This window comes from Bos indicus, chromosome 14 (genome assembly GCF_029378745.1).
Source record: "Bos indicus isolate NIAB-ARS_2022 breed Sahiwal x Tharparkar chromosome 14, NIAB-ARS_B.indTharparkar_mat_pri_1.0, whole genome shotgun sequence".
NCBI lineage: Eukaryota > Metazoa > Chordata > Mammalia > Artiodactyla > Bovidae > Bos > Bos indicus.
In genome coordinates, this window is record NC_091773.1 from 9227276 (window position 1) to 9246628 (window position 19353).

At 38.4% G+C, this 19353-nt stretch overlaps 1 protein-coding gene across 4 annotated transcripts in view; it reads right to left on the bottom strand.

The window, feature by feature from the left end:
• Nucleotides 1-1761: 1761 nt before the first annotated feature.
• Nucleotides 1762-19353, bottom strand: part of EFR3A (EFR3 homolog A) — an 88175-nt gene continuing 70583 nt past the window's right edge. For 2 of the 4 annotated variants that reach the window (XM_019973737.2, XM_019973738.2), the window contains 4 exons: nucleotides 15122-15170; nucleotides 9416-9519; nucleotides 8849-8898; nucleotides 1762-4539 (listed from right to left, as the gene is read on the bottom strand). In XM_019973737.2, the coding sequence (XP_019829296.2) occupies nucleotides 4434-4539; nucleotides 8849-8898; nucleotides 9416-9519; nucleotides 15122-15170 (309 nt within the window). In that variant the 3' untranslated portion in view covers nucleotides 1762-4433. Of the gene's footprint in view, nucleotides 4540-7000; nucleotides 7020-8848; nucleotides 8899-9415; nucleotides 9520-15121; nucleotides 15171-16033; nucleotides 16108-19353 lie in introns of those variants that run through there. The other 2 variants (XM_070802434.1, XR_011570483.1) reach the window with 2 other exon arrangements.

Consider the following 19353-nt stretch of genomic DNA (forward strand, 5'->3'; position numbering starts at 1 on the left):
TGAAAGAAGAATGGAGGGTGAAAGAGTATCTCCACTCCCTAATCACTGAAAGGTACTTTTCCTTCTATTAAAAAAAGAAATATATATATATATATGAAGGAGTGTAATCAATCTTATGAGATGACATGGGTCACCAGTAGCCCACCAAAGATGTATGCCAGGCTGATATGACAGCCTTTCTGGTATGTTGAGTGGCCACAGCTGCCACCATGAAAAAACAGATAACTCTGTCTTGGGTCTAGCAATATTGATTTAAAAAAAATAGGGGATAATCCCAGTGGCTCTAAGTTTGGGGGATACAAATGCCCTTTTGGACACAGATGAATGTAATAGGAATTACAAAAAATTGAAACTGTATCATCTATTCTCCCACCCTCCCCATAGTTACTGAGATCTTACTGTGTATCAGGCAATAGGCAATGCCTCCAGAATCCCCCTCAGTATTTGATAAGGACACAGACTCTAAGTTCACACTGCATCCTTGGTTCTTGATTCCTGTAAATCATGTGGCCTGTGGTGACATGGTGCAGGGTCCCTGCCTGCTCCTCAGGTGGGAAAGCAGGGCCTTTGGAGTTAGTTCATGCTCGTGAGCTTCTCAAGGTGTGGACTATCCTGGAGTCAACAGGGTTGAAAACCTTAGGAAATCAAAAGGTCGCGGTGCCAAGCCGACGGTTGATATCCTTTCCTGCCTTCCAGGGAGATCGCCGGATGGGTGCCTGCCATCTCTGTGTTCCAAGTCTGTATGCTGTATGCAACCTTAGACAGGTAGTCCAGAATAAAGGTGGTTAGTGTCTTGGTTCACAAGACATGCAGGAACTCAAGGCATATGGCCAGTTGTCTTAACAAGGGCCTCACCTAATACTGTTGAGAAAATTGAAGTTTTCCAGTGGGAATGCCCTGATCTTCCTGCCACCAAAGCTACAGAATTATTGGTCGTCTTTGTCTTCCTTCTTGTTATGATGAAAAACAGGGTTCCTTATCCATATCAAAAGTCAATCCCTCCATGTCTCCTCTGCTCTGGGTTCAGTTACCCTATTGCCTTTTCCAGGGCTTGATTCCTACAAATAGTTCCTTTTTATTTCAGATCAGTTTATCCCTGAATAGCAAATAAGACCCTCTGCATAGCGAATGCAAGGATCATTCATGATAAACAGACTGAGTGCCTACTCTGTGCCACGCAGGCATGACACGACGAACCTCTTCTAAGTGATTCACTTACCCCTCAACAGATAACCTCTGAGGGGCAGAACCTAAGAGCTGCATTTTACAGACTTCAGAGCTCAAAGCTGAGCCACTTCCTGAAGGCCACTCGGCTAGGAAGTGGCAGTGTGGGATCTGAACCCAGAGCCTGGGCTCCCTGCTGCTGCACCGCACCCCTCAGGAAGACCCTGAAGCCCACGGGCTGTGGCGCACAGCTCCACGGGTGGCAGGAGAGCGGGCCAGGTGGCGGACGGTACTAGACCTATGCTTTTTGAGAGGAAGGCTTTGTGGGGTTATACAGCAGAGGGGTGGGGGTGGAAATACAAACACGAAGACTGATGCAGACACGGCGACAGTGCTCTCCGGGCACATGCTGAGAGCTTCATCTCAGCCATATCTGATCACATCCGCAGCTACGGAGCTGATTCTTCCCGCATACGTGAGGATGACTCCATCTGGCAACTTGATTTTTACTAACGCACTTCATTCTTAATAGAATCCAAACAGTGGATTAGTTTAATAAATGTGATAGCTATTGTAAGAATGGCTATTATACAGAAGTTATTAGATTTTTTTTTATTGCTTACATATGAATTGCAGTGAATTTTTACATTACAAAAAACTCAATTCATTACATTTAGTACATATATTGGCACAAATAAAACAAATTAGTCCCCCCCTTTTCAGACAGGCAGAAGAAAAATATTGTGAGGAAGTCAACTGCTGGTAAAGTACAGAATTAAGATTCTTAAAGAAAATGTATTCAGAAGTATTAAGGAAGAGTGTGTGTGTGTGTGTGTGTGTGTGTGTGTGTGTGTGTGTGTATTCAGGTTAATTCCAATGACTCTATATAAGCAGACAATACAAGTACAGAAGGAACATTTAGATGTTAACTATTCAATGTCAAGGAAAAAAATGAATGATATAAGCAACAGTGTACAGCAGAGAGAGAACGATGAACAGTTTTTATTGAGTTTTAAATATCTACAAAAATATAGCAGTACAGTGAACTTCAATACATCCTAACGTTTAGTACCCAAACCAGCTATACTAAAATAGCACGCATACCTATGACCTGCACCATCTCCTGCCATCTCCTGGAAGGGATAGCAAGCCAAGGACACAATCCATATTTCTTACGAATCGTTAATGAGACCAGTTCAGTAATCTAGCATATACAGAAGTCTACTGTGATTTAAAAACAACTACAACAAGAAAATCCCCCCCCAAACCCAAATCAACTGTTTACAAACAGACCACAAGAAAAGTGTGATAAACATTAACTGAGATGGTTTTCCTTCACATGCTATACATGCATTTTTAAATCACAGAGAAACGTGAAATTGTGTCCAGCAAAGTTTGTTTTGCATGAGTGCAAATGAATATATATCTCCTTTTCTTATACTATTAAATTATATATACTTTTCATACAAAAGCACACAGTGTTAATCTATAAAATGACATCCAAGTGGATGATGATTGTTTTTGCATGTCCCCCTGCTTAGATTTTTGCACAATCAAAAGTTAATATCTTTCTTTAAAAATACAGAAGAAAAAAGGAAAAATAAAGGAAAACATAAACACTGGCCTATTAAATGCTGAAACGTTTCTGCCTGGTCAAGATCTAAAGTTATAGTGACAGCTGCAATGGAGCCATTTAAGCCCAGTGGTGACTGCATTATTATTTGGAAAACAAAGTCTTGTTTCTCTACATTGAATAAACCACCATGGATGCTTGACAGGTTTCCAAGACTAGAATCTTTTGCAAGATGTTTCAAGATGCTATACTTTTGTTTAAATATTCAAAAAAATTTAGAGTATACTTGTTCCATCTTGTTTCTACTGAAAGCGCCCAAATAATCCTAAACACATGTCATTCTTCACTACGGTTTTTTAAACAAATGCTAAAGCTAAAACTCAATTGTTTTTTGGGTCATAATCTGTGATATGTATACTGTTTGATGCAAAAAGGAATCAAAAACCTGAAAAGGTAGAATTATAAACAGACTATTTTATAAAAATGTCCTAAAATAACTTTATAAAAGCTGCAAAGAAAGTTGCTCATTTTTGCCGTGTGATGGAATTCACTAAAATGTACATAATTTTAAGAAAACACTATGTGTTTGTCAGCACATGTAATCCTGGTAGCTTATTAAATCAACACAAGCTTAAACCGGTGATCTTTTAGCACACTTAACGGCTAAACCCATAGGCACTCTTTTCAAATGTAATATCATGAATCCTAAACAGAGATGCATACAAGCTACAGTTCAAATCTTACAAACTAAAACTCCATTTGGGGCATTTTTTTGACTATGAGGATTTAAAACAATGCACCATATAAAAATGTAAATTAATGTGCTCTCAAGAGAAATTAAAATGTACACACTCTTCACAGGTGAACTAGTAGCTGTTTTAAATGTCTTTTTTTCCTATACTAAATATATAGCTCATTTAATTAATGGAGCCACAGCAAAAATACTACTGTAATTTCAAAGTATAGTCTGTAAACTAAATACATCTTATGATGTAAAAAATATTGCACAGTTTGGTACTCCAAGGGTAAGTTCTAAGACTCTCAAGTAGAATGGTCAACTTTTGGCAGAAAACACAGTATTACAAGAACTAGACACTTAGACACATAGGGATTTTGGGGTCATGTTCTAGGACTATTACTCAGTAGATGTCATGACCATAGACAAGTTGAGGAATGACAGTCACATATTGTTGAAGTGAATGAACAAAAGGATGCCAATCACAACATCCAAAACATGGGGACAAAAAGCCACAGGACAGTTCTGCAGCCCCACGATTAATGTATTTGTATGTTTTTGCTTTTGCAGACAAAGAAAAACAAAAGCAGTTCTAATTTTAAGCAGTTGCGTAGATGTCTAAGAAATACACTAGACACTTCATACATCTTCAACTCTGGAAGGCTTAACTTTTTAATTATATGTTTGTGAAAGGCTTTAAATATACTATTTAACAATGAATTAATGTGACACCAATATATGTTCAATTTTAAAAGCCAATAGGAACCTAAAAATAAAAAATTAACATGGCATAAACCCATCTTCAGAAGTACTCTATAAATCATATAGCTACAAAATTTCTAACCTGGTATGCCAAACATTTGGTTAAAGATAAATTCCATCATAATTTTCAGTAAAGTAAACCCTGAAGTCAGCTTGGCCCTAGTTTTTACACTTTCTGCTGAGGTCATCATGAGCCACTCAGTACACACACAGATCTGGAAACTTCATCTCGTAGACTGGGACAGACTGGTATTGGGCGTGCCCAGAAGTAATGGTCAGTGTTCCCGATGGGCTGGGAGGAGGGCTGTAAGAGAAGAACCAGGCACTGTCAGCAGGTGTGTGGAAAAGCTGTTCACTTCACACAGCATCCCCATCACTACCTGCCAACAGCAGGGTAAGGCTCTGCCGTCACAGGGGTCAGTGTGACGGAGCTGCAGGCCAGCTGCAAGGTGGCATGGGGTATAGATCACAGTGGAACTAAGCTGTTTTTAAGTTCTAAACTAGACATTCTCCTCTGAATACGGTATATATAATTTTAACAATGGGATTACATCATATCCATTCATATAAGCTTGCTTTGTTTTTTGATGACGACAGCATGGTATTTCAATATATAGATATATTATGATTAACTTATTTCCATGGGAAGACTGTACATTCATTTCCATTCTTCATTATTATAAATAAGGCTGACAGGTCTATTCTTACATATACATAATTTTATCCTGTCTTCTTGGTTTATAGTCTTACACATAGAGTTTTTGGACCAAAGTAGATTCACAATTTTGAGATGGGTACACACTGTCAGGATCCCCACAATTCATTCTTTCAACATCTGGCTGCACCATCCTCTTTCACCACTATAAATACTGGGTATAATCGTTCTCTCTTGTTCTCATCTTTGGCACTCTGGTAGCCAAAAGGGAATTCATTCTTATTTTCACATTTTGGGTTACTACTAATGGTACATACTTAGTATTCATTTTGTGTTTCTTTTAAAATGAATTCCCTATTTGAGTCTACTGCCTGTATTTCTACTCACATAGTTTTCTCTTATCAATTTGGGAAATGATCTTTTGTCATATGATACAAATGCTTTTCCTCAATTAGTTACTTAATTCTTATCTCTATCATAAAGATGACACTTTTCATCATTCAAAAAAGTTCCTTGGTGTCTTCAATCAATTTCTCCTTACTCCACATGCTCACACACCTCCAACACTGACTGTGTTCTGATCTCTGTCACTGAAGATTGGTGTCCCTTATTCTTGAATTTCATATGAAGGGTCCATATAGCCACAAAAAGGGTCAATACAAGACACACTCTTATGTCTGATTTGTTTTGCTTGATGCAGTTTTTAAGTTTACCCCCCAAATGTGTTCCTTTTCACTGCTGAATAATATTTCACTGCTGAATAATATTTCACTGCATCATGAGCACCACTATTTGTCTACTGTCTCTCCATTCTCCTGCTCATGGATGTCTCGTAACTATGAAAAAAGCTGCTAAAACATTCTAATTTCTCTGGGTAAATACTGAGAAATGGGATTATAGGATTAAGCAGGTATATATTTAACTTCATAAGACACTGAAACTTCTTCAAAAGTTTTGCAGAGTATTTGTACCATTTTATACTATGAGCAATACATGCAGACTCTTCTATAATGTTCAATATACTATTAAGTTCATCCAATGACATTTTTTCTTTTTTCAGATACTGTATCACCCAGTTCTTGAACTACAATTTGGTTCTTTTTCAGAGTTTCCAGTTCTCTTCTAAAATATACATTATGTTTTTCCTTTAAATTCTTTGATATGTGTGTGTTCTTTTAAGATCATTATCTACTAATTCCAATAACTGATCTGTGGGGCTACTTATTCTTACTGTATTTTCTTGCTCCTTTGCATTTCTTGTAATTTTTTTTCCATAAGGTCAAAATGAATGAAGGAACAGTGGAAACTGAGGTATAACATTGCTTATTTTGTTTCTTTTCTCAAGAATACAAACTCTCTTCTCTGTCTGGTAGTTGACTGCTTTGTTTAGTTGCCAAGTCATGTCTGACTCTTTGGGAGCCCATGGCCTGTAGCCCGCCAGGCTCCTCTGGGATTTCCCAGGCAAGAATATTGGAGTGGGTTGTCATTTCCTTCTCCAGGGGATCTTCCCGACCCAGGGATCGATCGCGTGTCTCCTGCATCAGCAGGTGGATTCTTTACCACTGAGCCACCAGGGAAGCCTATCTGGCAGTTACAGTGTGGAAAATTAACAAGAGGAAATATATCAGATAGAAACTGAAAACCCTGAAGATACACTAAGAAGTCTGTTTCATTTCTCTGTATCATGTAAACTACCCAGAACTACTACTTCCTAACCAGGTGACCTTGGATAATTACCGAACATCTACATGAATCTGTTTCTACATTTGTAAAGTAAAAATAATCACTACATATTTTTAAAATGTGATGTAAATACTAAATAAAAGAATGCACTCAGCAGAGTGCCCAGAATACCACAAGTTTTCAATAAATAACTAGTAGCAATAAGGTTTAATAAATGCAAATTATTAGCAGTAGTTGCAGTACCAATGAAAAAGTTAGTCATAATACTTATTCTAAAATACTACACCCACATAGTTATGATAGTGGGATTAAATGTAACATAGAGGTCGCTAGCAATATTTCTTGTCAAGAACATGCGTTATAAATTTGAATTTCGATTATTTCCACTCACTAGCTGGATAAACTTCTGCAAGTTACTTTACTTCTCTAAGCCTCAGTGTCTTTACCTGGAAAATAAAAAAACACAGCATCTACCTAACTTTTCAGGACTGTGGTGAGGATTAGCAAAAACAACAGATACAAAGCAGGTAGGTATTTATTATTAGAACTAACAGGCAACAAAGATTCTGTACACAGGGAATGTTGCCTGCCATTCGCATCCTACAAGGTCAAGCCATCAGCCACTGCCGTTTCCCACAATGGTACGCCCTAAGGGGGATTCAGGATGGGGAGAAATGGGAAGCATTCTATTAATTAGACACTGGCCCCACAGCCAAGGTGCATATTCCAGGAACAATTTCAATGAGCCCAGATCCTTGCACCTTCCTATACACAGAGAAGCACTAAACTTATAGGCTGTGTATAAGTGCCCACACCTAGCAATTTTCACTGAATCTAAGGAATACAGCATACTGCACAGTTTAGTCTGATTCTCTGTTCTGAACTTTTATAAATGAGTGATTCGCAGCTTAGTAGGGGGTGGCATGGTGGTTAATGCCTGGAATGAGATGTTACACTGACGAAAAGGTGCCTTGCATAGGAAGGCAGTAAAAAGGCTGGGGGAAAAAAAGCAAGTCAACTGAGCATCTACCTGTTTATTCTATTTATAGGATACAAGGTTTGATGCAAAACTGATTCAATCAAGCTGAAAATATAAAAGATGTAGGAAAAAAAAATCTCAGAAGCACACAGAGCAGTCTCCACACTGGAGTCAACCTAATAATATGCACAAATTCATTCTTCAGATGGAACCTTGAGTTTTCCCTCCCTCTCTGATGTGCTTCATCACTTCATAACAGACACAGAATAACCCATGTTGGATACCTTATGTTTGCAGAGCATAAAATACAATTGCTCAACGGTGTACACAGGGGTTTGGTTTCAGGACCACCCACAGACAGCAAAATCCTTGGGTGCTCAAGTCCCTTATATAAAGTGGAGCAGTACTGGCATGGGACCTATACAACATATCTTCCCTGGCAGTTTACATCATATCTAGGTTATTTATAACATCTAATACAATGTAAATGTTACGGAGTAGTTGTCAGCATGCAGCAAATTCAAGCTTTGGTTTTTTGGAACTTTCTGGGATCTTTTTTCCCCCTAAATATTTCTGACCACTGTTGGTTGAATTTGAATATGCAGAACCCGTGGATATGGAGGACCAACTATAACTAATAACAGGACTCAAATAGACATAACCTAGGAAAATTCAATTTATGTTTGATAATTCAAGTGAGCCATCTGCAGAGGCAGAATTGTTATGGCCCTAGAAGAATGATGAGGTTGAACTATACAAAACAGTAGTTTCTGTACGTCAAAATGATTAAATCTGAGAAACTACCTTGTTAAACATATCACTAGAATAAGAGTCTTCCAATTACTCAAATGTCCATAAGGTGGTTAATTGCTAAGTCGTGTTTGACTCTTTGTGACCCATGGACTGTGGCCTGCCAAGCTCCTCTGTCCATGTGATTTTCCAGGCAAGAATACTGGAGTGCGTTGCCATTTCCTTCTCCAGGGGATCTTTCCGACCTAGGGATTGAACTGAGGTCTCCTGCATTGCAGGCAGTCTTTACTGACTGAACCATCAGGGAAGCCTGTCTTTATAGAACCATTTTAAAGGAATTAAGTAATCTAAAAAGGAAAGCTAGAAAAACTTTAAGAAACGGTATCAGACTATCCAGTAAACAGAAAAACTACTAAGACAAAGATATCTATATGATCTTGGGTTTACTCTAAATGAAAAGCAGAATTACTTAAAAGCTAGAAATTTACAGAGGTCTAATAGTTTTTATTTGTTGTTTTATTCATCTTGTAGTACCAAAACCCTTACCGTATGGTGAGTTCCAATATTTGAGCAAGTCTATCGTGAAGCAAATTTGCCTACAAGGAGAAAAAACAAATGTTAACAATGGATCTATTACTTTCGCAACGTCCGTATGTTAAGAACACAAGTGATTTAAAGGACAAAGCATAACTGTAACTGTTAAGCTGACGGTACAGAATGTTTACTGTTTTGATTTTATCTGTCTCATACACTGAAATTTAATGTGAAGTTTCTCTTCATTCCTTTCCTAGTCTCACTAGTAAAAACAAATTGATATACACACAGAACAAAACACCTACAGCAAAACCACTGAAAACCACTGCAAAAAAAATTTCAAAGCAACAAAAATCATTAACATTTAATTTGGGATCTGCTATTTCAATCAGCTCATACTGCACAAAGACATTATTTAAGGCTTCATAGCTACATCTTCAGTTTTCTGTCCCTATTCCATCTACTCCCTTGTGGATTCTATTGACCTGCCTAAATCTTAGAATTTACCCATCAGTTACCATGAAAAGCTCCAACAAAAATCAAACTCCACCCCACCGCCTCCACTATGTGCTCACTTACTTTGGATTCACACTGTGCTGCTATTTCTTCAAAAGGTGCTTTCTGGAATTTCTCTATCACTAGACGCCTCTTTTCCTTTTCCTGTTCTTCCATTCCACTGGTATCTATATAAATGTTAAAAAAAAAAAACCCATTAAAAGGAATACAGAATTTTATAGAACATTGCCAATGATCCTAAGAACAAATGATCTATGCATAAAAAATAAGGGTAATTTACAGGACTACTTGTTTAGGGAAAAAAGCAAAACGTGTAACATCCCTGAAATGTCTTAGTTGAGGCCAGAAAGCGGACACAAAAAACTTCAAAATTACACTGCACAAAACCCTTTTTCATAGACTATCTTTGTCCCTCTTACCAAAATAAGCAGAAGCACAACTTCCTACAAGTCAAGCAACCTCAAGGCCCTTCCTGAAGAATGATTATTTTATTTATAATCATGCCTTTGCACATATGAGGTACTAAATAAAAAGTCTTCTAAATCTGATAATGAATGGCATGACTGAAATCTAGATATGGTCAAGTGGAACCATATTGGTTTAATCTTTTCCATTTATCTTCCATAATTTTTTTTTTTTTAATCTTCCATAATTTGAAAAGGGATTGTTTTTATCTTAAAATGATGTGTGGTCTGGTCAAAGATTATAAAACAATAAAAGGTCTGTCTTTTTGATACTACTGATATACTAACTGTGTCTATTTGCTTAACAATTTGAAAGAAGGCTAATTAATGGTTTAGTTATTGATGGTCTACTTTAACAACCCAGTGAGTCAACAATTTCATAAGGCAAAACACACTCTGTTCAAGGTTCTTAAAACAAAGCTGCTCTTCAGGTACAAAATTAGCTAGTTTAAAAAAGGGGAAGTAGCATGTAAAAAGGAAATAGGTCTTTTTTTTTTTCCCTCTGAAATTGTGTCAGGCTAACAAAGTTGTAGACTTTATGTACTTCTTCTGAATGAATGTAATACAGAATTACAATCACATCTCTAGTGTTCACTGGCCCAGGGTCACAAGCTTAAATGTGCCAGAGGCCAGGCACGAAACAAATGTTTTAAATTAGGTCAGTAAAAGAGGTAAGAAAAACAGACTTGGGCAAGCTGAACATCTATCTCAGGGCTTTATTCAAATTCAATTTCTGAAAATAACGCTTCCACCCAAATTTGGCCTGCAGGCGGCAAATCTGTCCAGCAGTTCTCAAACTTTCTGGTTTCAAGACTCCTTTATGTGTTATATCACTTGATAATTTCTGTATTATAATATAAAAATGAGACTTTAAAAATATTCATTAAATTCATCAAAAACTCAAACCACTGTACGTTAACATAAAGATTTGTTTAATGAAAAAATAACCATATTTTCTAAAGTGAAAATTTAGTGAAGAGAATGGCGCTGTTTTATATTTTTGCAAATCCCTTTAATGTCTGACTTAATAGAAGGCAGCTGGATTCTATCTGCAAACATTCAATGCGTTGCAATATGTTATTTTGGTTGAAAATAAAGAAAAACTAAACTCACACAAGCATGTACTGATATGTTGGGAAAGAGTAATTCAATAGCCTTTTCACAGAATTGTAGCTATTTCTTCTACAATAAAATTTGACAAGTGGTAAAGTTAGTTGCAATATGGAATCTGAAACTTTATTAATGAACTTTTTACAATTGGTTATAGTAACATCTACTGGTCTGTTTTACACTTTGAATAGAGTTCTACTCATGCATGGTTCTGTAACATCGTGCAGTGGTCATCTGGAATACTGCTCCACTGACTTCTGCAGATCCTCTAAATAACTGGGAGTATGTGGCATCAAAGAATGCGATGACCATCAGATGAGTTTGAGGCCACTGCCTTCATTCATGTTAGTACATGCAGCAGAGAAGCAAACTATGTCCTAGTGTTATGCAGAAAATACTTCTGGACTTGAGGATCTCTTGAAAGAGTTTCCCCTGGGACTCCAGGGGACCAAAGATACTCTGACAACACTGTCAAACTGTAAATTCCTCAACATGCCTTATTAATATTTAAATGTCTCAAAGTATCTTATATATAATAGGTGTTTAAAAATTGCTTAGTAAATTCAAAGCCTTTGACTGTGTGGATCACAATAAACTGGAAAATTCTGAAAGAGATGGGATACCAGACCACCTGACCTGCCTCTTGAGAAACCTATATGCAAGTCAGGAAGCAACAGTTAGAACTGGACATGGAACAACAAACTGGTTCAAAATAGGAAAAGGAGTATGTCAAGGCTGTATATTGTCACCCTGCTTATTTAAATTATATGCAGAATACATCATGAGAAATGCTGGGCTGGAGGAAGCACAAGCTGGAATCAAGATTGCCGGGAGAAATATCAATAACCTCAGATTTGCAGATGACACCACCCTTATGGCAGAAAGTGAAGAGGAACTAAAAAGCCTCTTGATGAAGGTGAAAGAGGAGAGTGAAAAAGTTGGCTTAAAGCTCAACATTCAGAAAACGAAGATCATGGCATTCGGTCCCATCACTTCATGGGAAATAGATGGGGAAACAGTGGAAACAGTGTCAGACTTTATTTTTCTGGGCTCCAAAATCACTGCAGATGGTGACTGCAGCCATGAAATTAAAAGACGCTTACTCCTTGGAAGGAAAGTTATGACCAACCTAGATAGCATATTCAAAAGCAGAGACATTACTTTGCCAACAAAGGTTTGTCTAGTCAAGGCTATGGTTTTTCCTGTGGTCATGTATGGATGTGAGAGTTGGACTGTGAAGAAGGCTGAGCGCTGAAGAATTGATGCTTTTGAACTGTGGTGTTGGAGAAGACTCTTGAGAGTCTGTTGGACTGCAAGGAGATCCAACCAGTCCATTCTGAAGATCAGCCCTGGGATTTCTTTGGAAGGAATGATGCTCAAGGTGAAACTCCAGTACTTTGGCCACTTCATGCGAAGAGTTGACCCACTGGAAAAGACTCTGATGCTGGGAGGGATTGGGGGCAGGAGGAGAAGGCAGGAGGATGACAGAGGATGAGATGGCTGGATGGCATCACTGACTTGATGGATGTGAGTCTGAGTGAACTCCGGGAGTTGGTGATGGACAGGGAGGCCGGGCGTGCTGCGATTCATGGGGTTGCAAAGAGTTGGACATGACTGAGTGACTGAACTGAACTGAAATTCAATTTTATTTTGACAAATCTGATGTCATATTACAGTAAGAAAAAAAATCCTCTATAAGATTAAGCTGAAAAAGGTCAGATTTTATTTCATGTATGATGGGCACCAGAGTGTTTCATGTCCCTTGATAATGATGCTCTTATTCTAATATTTCTTAAAATCAAGAGCCAATTTCCACTCTCTATAGTGAAAGTCAATTTCCATGCTCCATTGCTTTACCAGTTAGAAATAAATTCAGAGCATCATTAGCCACCAGGAATTTATATTAATACTTAATTGAAGGAATCATTCAAAAAATTTTAAAAGAGGCAAATTATATGAGGTAAAATTTATTTCCAGAAAGGCCAAAGGAGAAAAATCAAGAGTATTATTTTATGCAAAGATAAGTGGAAAGATTAGAGTCAGTCAGACATGGGTATGAGATTTGGCTCTGGTATTTACTAGCTATGTGCTCTCAGGAAATTTGTTAATTTCTCTGTTTCAGCGTTCTCACTGATTATATAGCAAGAATTAATGTGATAATGCCTACTGACAATTTCTGCCAGCTCCTTTCTCCTACCCCATTAGAAACACACCTCTAATTACGCTGCTGTATGCCCACTAAAAATGACTCTACATAATTTTCAGAATTTTCATCTGCCCATCTCCAATAAAAGGAAATACATTTGTTTGTTAGCCATCTGTATGTCTTCTTTGGAGAAATGTCTATTTAGTTCTTTGGCCCATTTTTTGATTGGGTCGTTTATTTTTCTGGAGTTGAGCTGTAGGAGTTGCTTGTATATTTTTGAGATTAGTTGTTTGTCGGTTGCTTCATTTGCTATTATTTTCTCCCATTCTGAAGGCTGTCTTTTCACCTTGCTAATAGTTTCCTTTGATGTGCAGAAGCTTTTAAGGTTAATTAGGTCCCATTTGTTTATTTTTGCTTTTATTTCCAATATTCTGGGAGGTGGGTCATAGAGGATCCTGCTGTGATGTATGTCGGAGAGTGTTTTGCCTATGTTCTCCTCTAGGAGTTTTATAGTTTCTGGTCTTACGTTTAGATCTTTAATCCATTTTGAGTTCATTTTTGTGAATGGTGTTAGAAAGTGGTCTAGTTTCATTCTTTTACAAGTGGTTGACCAGATTTCCCAGCACCACTTGTTAAAGAGATTGTCTTTAATCCATTGTATATTCTTGCCTCCTTTGTCAAAGATAAGGTGTCCATATGTGTGTGGATTTATCTCTGGGCTTTATATTTTATTCCATTGATCAATATTTCTGTCTTTGTGCCAGTACCATACTGTCTTGATAACACATGAAAAGATGTTCAACATCACTCATTATCAGAGAAATGCAAATCAAAACCACTATGAGGTACCATTTCACACCAGTCAGAATGGCTGCGATCCAAAAGTCTACAAATAATAAATGCTGGAGAGGGTGTGGAGAAAAGGGAACCCTCTTACACTGTTGGTGGGAATGCAAACTAGTACAGCCACTATGGAGAACAGTGTGGAGATTCCTTAAAAAACTGGAAATAGAACTGCCTTATGATCCAGCAATCCCACTGCTGGGCATACACACTGAGGAAACCAGAAGGGAAAGAGACACGTGTACCCCAATGTTCATCGCAGCACTGTTTATAATAGCCAGCACATGGAAGCAACCTAGATGTCCATCAGCAGATGAATGGATAAGAAAGCTGTGGTACATATACACAATGGAGTATTACTCAGCCATTAAAAAGAATACATTTGAATCAGTTCTAATGAGGTGGATGAAACTGGAGCCTATTATACAGAGTGAAGTAAGCCAGAAAGAAAAACACCAATACAGTATACTAACGCATATATATGGACTTTAGAAAGATGGTAACAATAACCCTGTGTACGAGACAGCAAAAGAGACACTGATGTATAGAACAGTCTTATGGACTCTGTGGGAGAGGGAGAGGGTGGGAAGATTTGGGAGAATGGCATTGAAACATGTAAAATATCATGTAAGAAACGAGTTGCCAGTCTAGGTTCGATGCACGATACTGGATGCTTGGGGCTAGTGCACTGGGACGACCCAGAGGGATGGTATGGGGAGGGAGGAGGGAGGAGGGTTCAGGATGGGGAACACGTGTATACCTGTGGCGGATTCATTTTGATATTTGGCAAAACTAATACAATTATGTAAAATTTAAAAATAAAATAAAATTAGAAAAAAAAAAAAAAAAAAAAGGAAATACATTGACTGCCTCTCACAAATTCGTGCAGCCTGCATGCTGCCACCATATAAGGGTGACACTCAGATACACAGTGATGCTGTCACAGCTCCAGGAAATGCAGTCTGGACAGAGGAGGATACTCATCCAGGACAAGACAGCACAGCCACAAAGACCTGAAGAGTGCAAGCTAATAAACGGATACTGTATCTATAGAGAAATCAACAGTGTATACATTTGCCATGTTGCCTCTGGTAATTCCAGCATCTAAACAAGTACTGAGATAAAGAGAAGCCAGTAAAAAAAAAAAAAAGAAGAAGAAGAAGAAGCTAGTAAAATACTAGGGAAGCTAACAAGCAAAAATCTTACCAATTGCTTTCTTCAGTGCTTCAAAGGTGATTTCTTCCGTGTTACTAACCTAGAGAAAAGTGATTTTAAGTAAAATAGAGGGTTTAGAAAGGTCAATATAAATGACACCCTCACCTAGTTACAAGTCATCTAAGACCTTTTACAAATATTTTCTCTTCTTTGTGTTGGCTGGATTCATGATTATACTCCACAGTATCAAATAATCATCACGTTTTCATTTGTTTTAACAATAGCCTAGCACAGTGGTTCCCCAAACAGGTTACAGATTGATGCTGGGCTGGCAGAACTAGCACCCTTTAAGGCAACCCAACTAACAGTCAAGGCAGAGATTATGTATAAATGCAGCTTCAGCTGTGTAATAAATGAGAACTAAGTATTCTATACTCTCTATAATTTTGGTACCACATATGTTTACAAATCAAAAATGAAATAATCAGAAACTCTGAATAGTTTAAAAGCAAGAATCACTACTTTGGGAAGTGTTCAATGAGTACAGTTAACCAACATCTTAAAATAATCATATTCTGGATCTTTTAAGGTCAACCACCAAGTCTGATTATCCAGAAAACACCCTTTAACTTGAAGTTTTCAAATCTCTCCTGTTTTGAGACGTTTGTGCTACATAAACAAAGTCAGGAATACTATATAAAGTCAGGAATACTTTTTGTGGCACTAACACATTTTCAGGAGGAATAATATATCCACTTATTATAGTATCTCAATAAAAGTTAAGAAATGATACATGAATACTTGCCTTGGACTCTGGGCATCCCTAATTTTAGCTCATGAGCTTCCTTTTGCTAAGTCTAAGGCAGAAAGACTAATGAAAGCAAAGGGCTTCATGCTTTGCACCTTAGCTTCTCTGTAATACAAAGGCTTTAGCTGGAAATCAAGCAGCAAGAGTTTCACTACCTCAGTTTTTCTACTGAAGGTTCATATTTCTAGTTGAAGTCAGATTAAACTCGGAGATCTTCAGTTGCTTTGGTCTAGATATTTGGAGCAGATATACAAGATTAGGCTCTGGCTGGTCAATTATTTGTACCTAGAAGCAATCTAGCACTTCAAAGTTGTTCTTAGAACTGGTTAAGACTTTTAGACTTTTGATAAACGATTAGACCACAGGAGAAAGAACACAGGAGAAGCCAGAAGGCCAGGATCCTTGTTACACAGAACTTTTACCTATTACCTGTTCAATTTTGGGTGGATGAAAAGCTAAAGGACTTTATCTAATAACTCGTTTGTTTTCCTCAGAGAATGATGATGCGTTCCTCAGCATGGAAACCTCTCAAGTCACTCAGTCTCCCTCCTGTTTTTGCCTCCTTCCTCCGAGTTCCTCTGTGGGCCTTGCCGGTCCTCTCCCCCGTCTCCAGCCTGGCTACCCAAAACCCGCTTCACCCTCAGTGCAAACTACCACAGGGGTCTCTATTTGGCCTCTCTACAGCCGGTCTCTTCTTTCCAATGTAGCTTAGTCACACTTCTGAGAATCTTTTTACGAAAGCCCAGCTTTGACAATGACACTACCAAACTTTCAAAGTGTTGCCATTTCCTATCGGAGTACACATGAAGCCCTCGGCCTGGGGATGAAATGTTCTATAACTTGGCTTCAATCTTGTCTCCCATTCCTGCCTTTTGTGAATTTTCTTTTTTTAAAAAAAAGAGGAATTTCTTTCTACTAATGTTTAATGATTCATATTTTTCATACAAAGTATGGAGAAGGCAATGGCACCCCACTCCAGTACTCTTGCCTAGAAAATCCCATGGACGGAGGAGCCTGGTGGGCTGCAGTCCATGGGGTCGTGAAGAGTCGGACACGACTGAGAGACTTCACTTTCACTTTTCACTTTCATGCATTGGAGAAGGAAATGGCAACCCACGCCAGTGTTCTTGCTTGGAGAATCCCAGGGACAGGGGAGCCTGGTGGGCTGCAGTCTTTGGGGTCGCACAGAGTTGGACATAACTGAAGCGACTCAGCAGTAGCAGCTGCTAAATACAAGCCACCTACTTCATTTGGTGTTTAAGCAAACCAGTCTGTTCCAAGTCTACAGAAAACAATGGTTGTGTTGCAGTTATTGGGAAATGGTGCAAAGGCAGGCTTTTGGAGGAGTTTCAACATTCCTTTACTCTTTATGACTTTGGCCTTACGTATGACCCGTAACTCTCGCTTACACTGTACAATGCCCTTGAGCCTGTGTAAAATCTGCTATTCACCTTTTTCCAACCAGACTAGCTGTCACATCACTTTCACTGATGAGTGCCTTCTTGTTTTGTTAGCACATATATAGGTTCCTTCAGTTGTACTTGGGGAAAAGGCAGGAGTATGTATGTATGTATAAAAAGATCTCTGCGATTTGTCCTAGAAAAAGTGACAATTCTTCTCAGCCGACCAGTGACTTAATTTTGTATAAAAAATTTAATTTGTACTCCAAATTTAACACGTATAACTCCCCATCCATTCCCCCAAATAATTAAGCACTGACTATTATCTTTTTGAGAGAAGAACTAAGTCACGATTTCAGGTTTTACTTATATTCATTATGCGTATCAGTCATGCTGATGGGGCTCAGTAAGCACCAGAGATCAGAGAGTCATGCCTGTGGTGCTTTATTCTATTAGTCAAGCTGATTGTTTAATTTCAGGAAGCAGATATATCTCTATTCTATTTTAGTCATTTATCTTCCTGAATACTTTAAGTATCTTTATACACATACAGGGCAATTTTTAGGAGAAGTTCACTAAGGATTCACAGTGGGCTAAAACTTGAATTGCAAATGTTAGAACTGACATACTACAAATGGACCAGGTATTTTAATAGATTAGTAAAAAGCTGAGCTGTATCTAGGGGAAAACCAAAGTTTTGCTATGATCTCCATCTAACCAACATTAAAAAAAAAGTTACAAGCTCTAAAGTGAAAGTGAAGTCGCTCAGTCATGTCCGACCCTCAGCAATCCCATGCACTGATGCGGGGAGCCGGTGAGGCATTCTGCTCATGACAAAGGTCATGAGGAAGGAGGCTCGGCATATGCAAAGGCGGGATCGAGCCTCAGGAGTCCCCCCGGATATTCTCGAGCATTTTCCCCCAAAAAACCAGAGTCTGCCTACTTTATTGCTTTGTGCTCTCACCTCTGACTTTACTAGGGGCTGTCCCCTACCACCATCTCGCTCTCTCCCTGTCAAAGAGTTAACTTACAGCTCCAATTAATAAAGTTCCTGGGCAATTAGGAGTGTTTAAATCCAAACCCCTCAGATGGCTCTCTAACTCGCCTGACAAGTTTACTCGGACTCCTGCAGCTATGCATACGATTGTTTACAGTCTCCTAGCCTCCAGAGGCACGGGAAGCTTAAGATATTCAAATAGCTTAGAGCCTCTCAGAGAGTTAAAAACTGTCAGAATAAACTAGTAAAGGATTTCATTGATGAGTCAATGCTTGTTGCCAAGTTTTCACATCCCCTGAATTGTATCCTTGAATGTGTATTAATTAATAGTTGGTATATAGTAAAAAATAAGTAGTGGCCTTGGTGTTAGTAACTTTAGACCCTTAAGGTAATAAATTCTTTCTTTGTTGTAAACCCATTACACATCCGCCCTATAGGAATGCAATTTTATCTTTGGAAGATGGTGCCAAACCTTAAAATAATTACTCTTAGAGAAAATAAGTCTTTGTTGATAAGTCCTTGTCAAGAGTCATAAAATGTTAGTAGGCCTTCTGGCCAGAAGATGATGTAAATCACCTAAACCATTTGTATACGATAAATTTGCAGGAAAGAAACCTTGGTTTTTGATAAGAACCAAAGACTGCTGACTTTGCATCCCCTATTATCCTCTATGTGTAACTTAGGGTATAAAAGCCCCTGTTAAAAATAAAGCTATGGGCCTTGTTCACCAGCGCTTGGTCTCCCCATGTCATTCTTCCCTTTAACTTCCAGCTGAGTCTCCATCTGGAGCGCGGAACCCACCACGCTAATTATGCCTGGGCTTCTAAGACCCACTCGAGAAGGTGTCTAGGGTGAGGCACCTTCCCCTATTCGAGAGGGCGCCTGCGGCCTACGTAAGTGGTGCAAACTTCTTGTCTTGAAGTTTTATTGGTCTCCCGCGTAAACCAAGCTACTCAGCTTCTCTTCTCCACTGAATTTTCCTACTGAGCTATCCTCATTCTATTGTTCTCTATATCTCTAATTAGCATATAAATAGTCGCCTAGGCCGTCTCTCCTTCGAATACCCTGGATCAGCTGG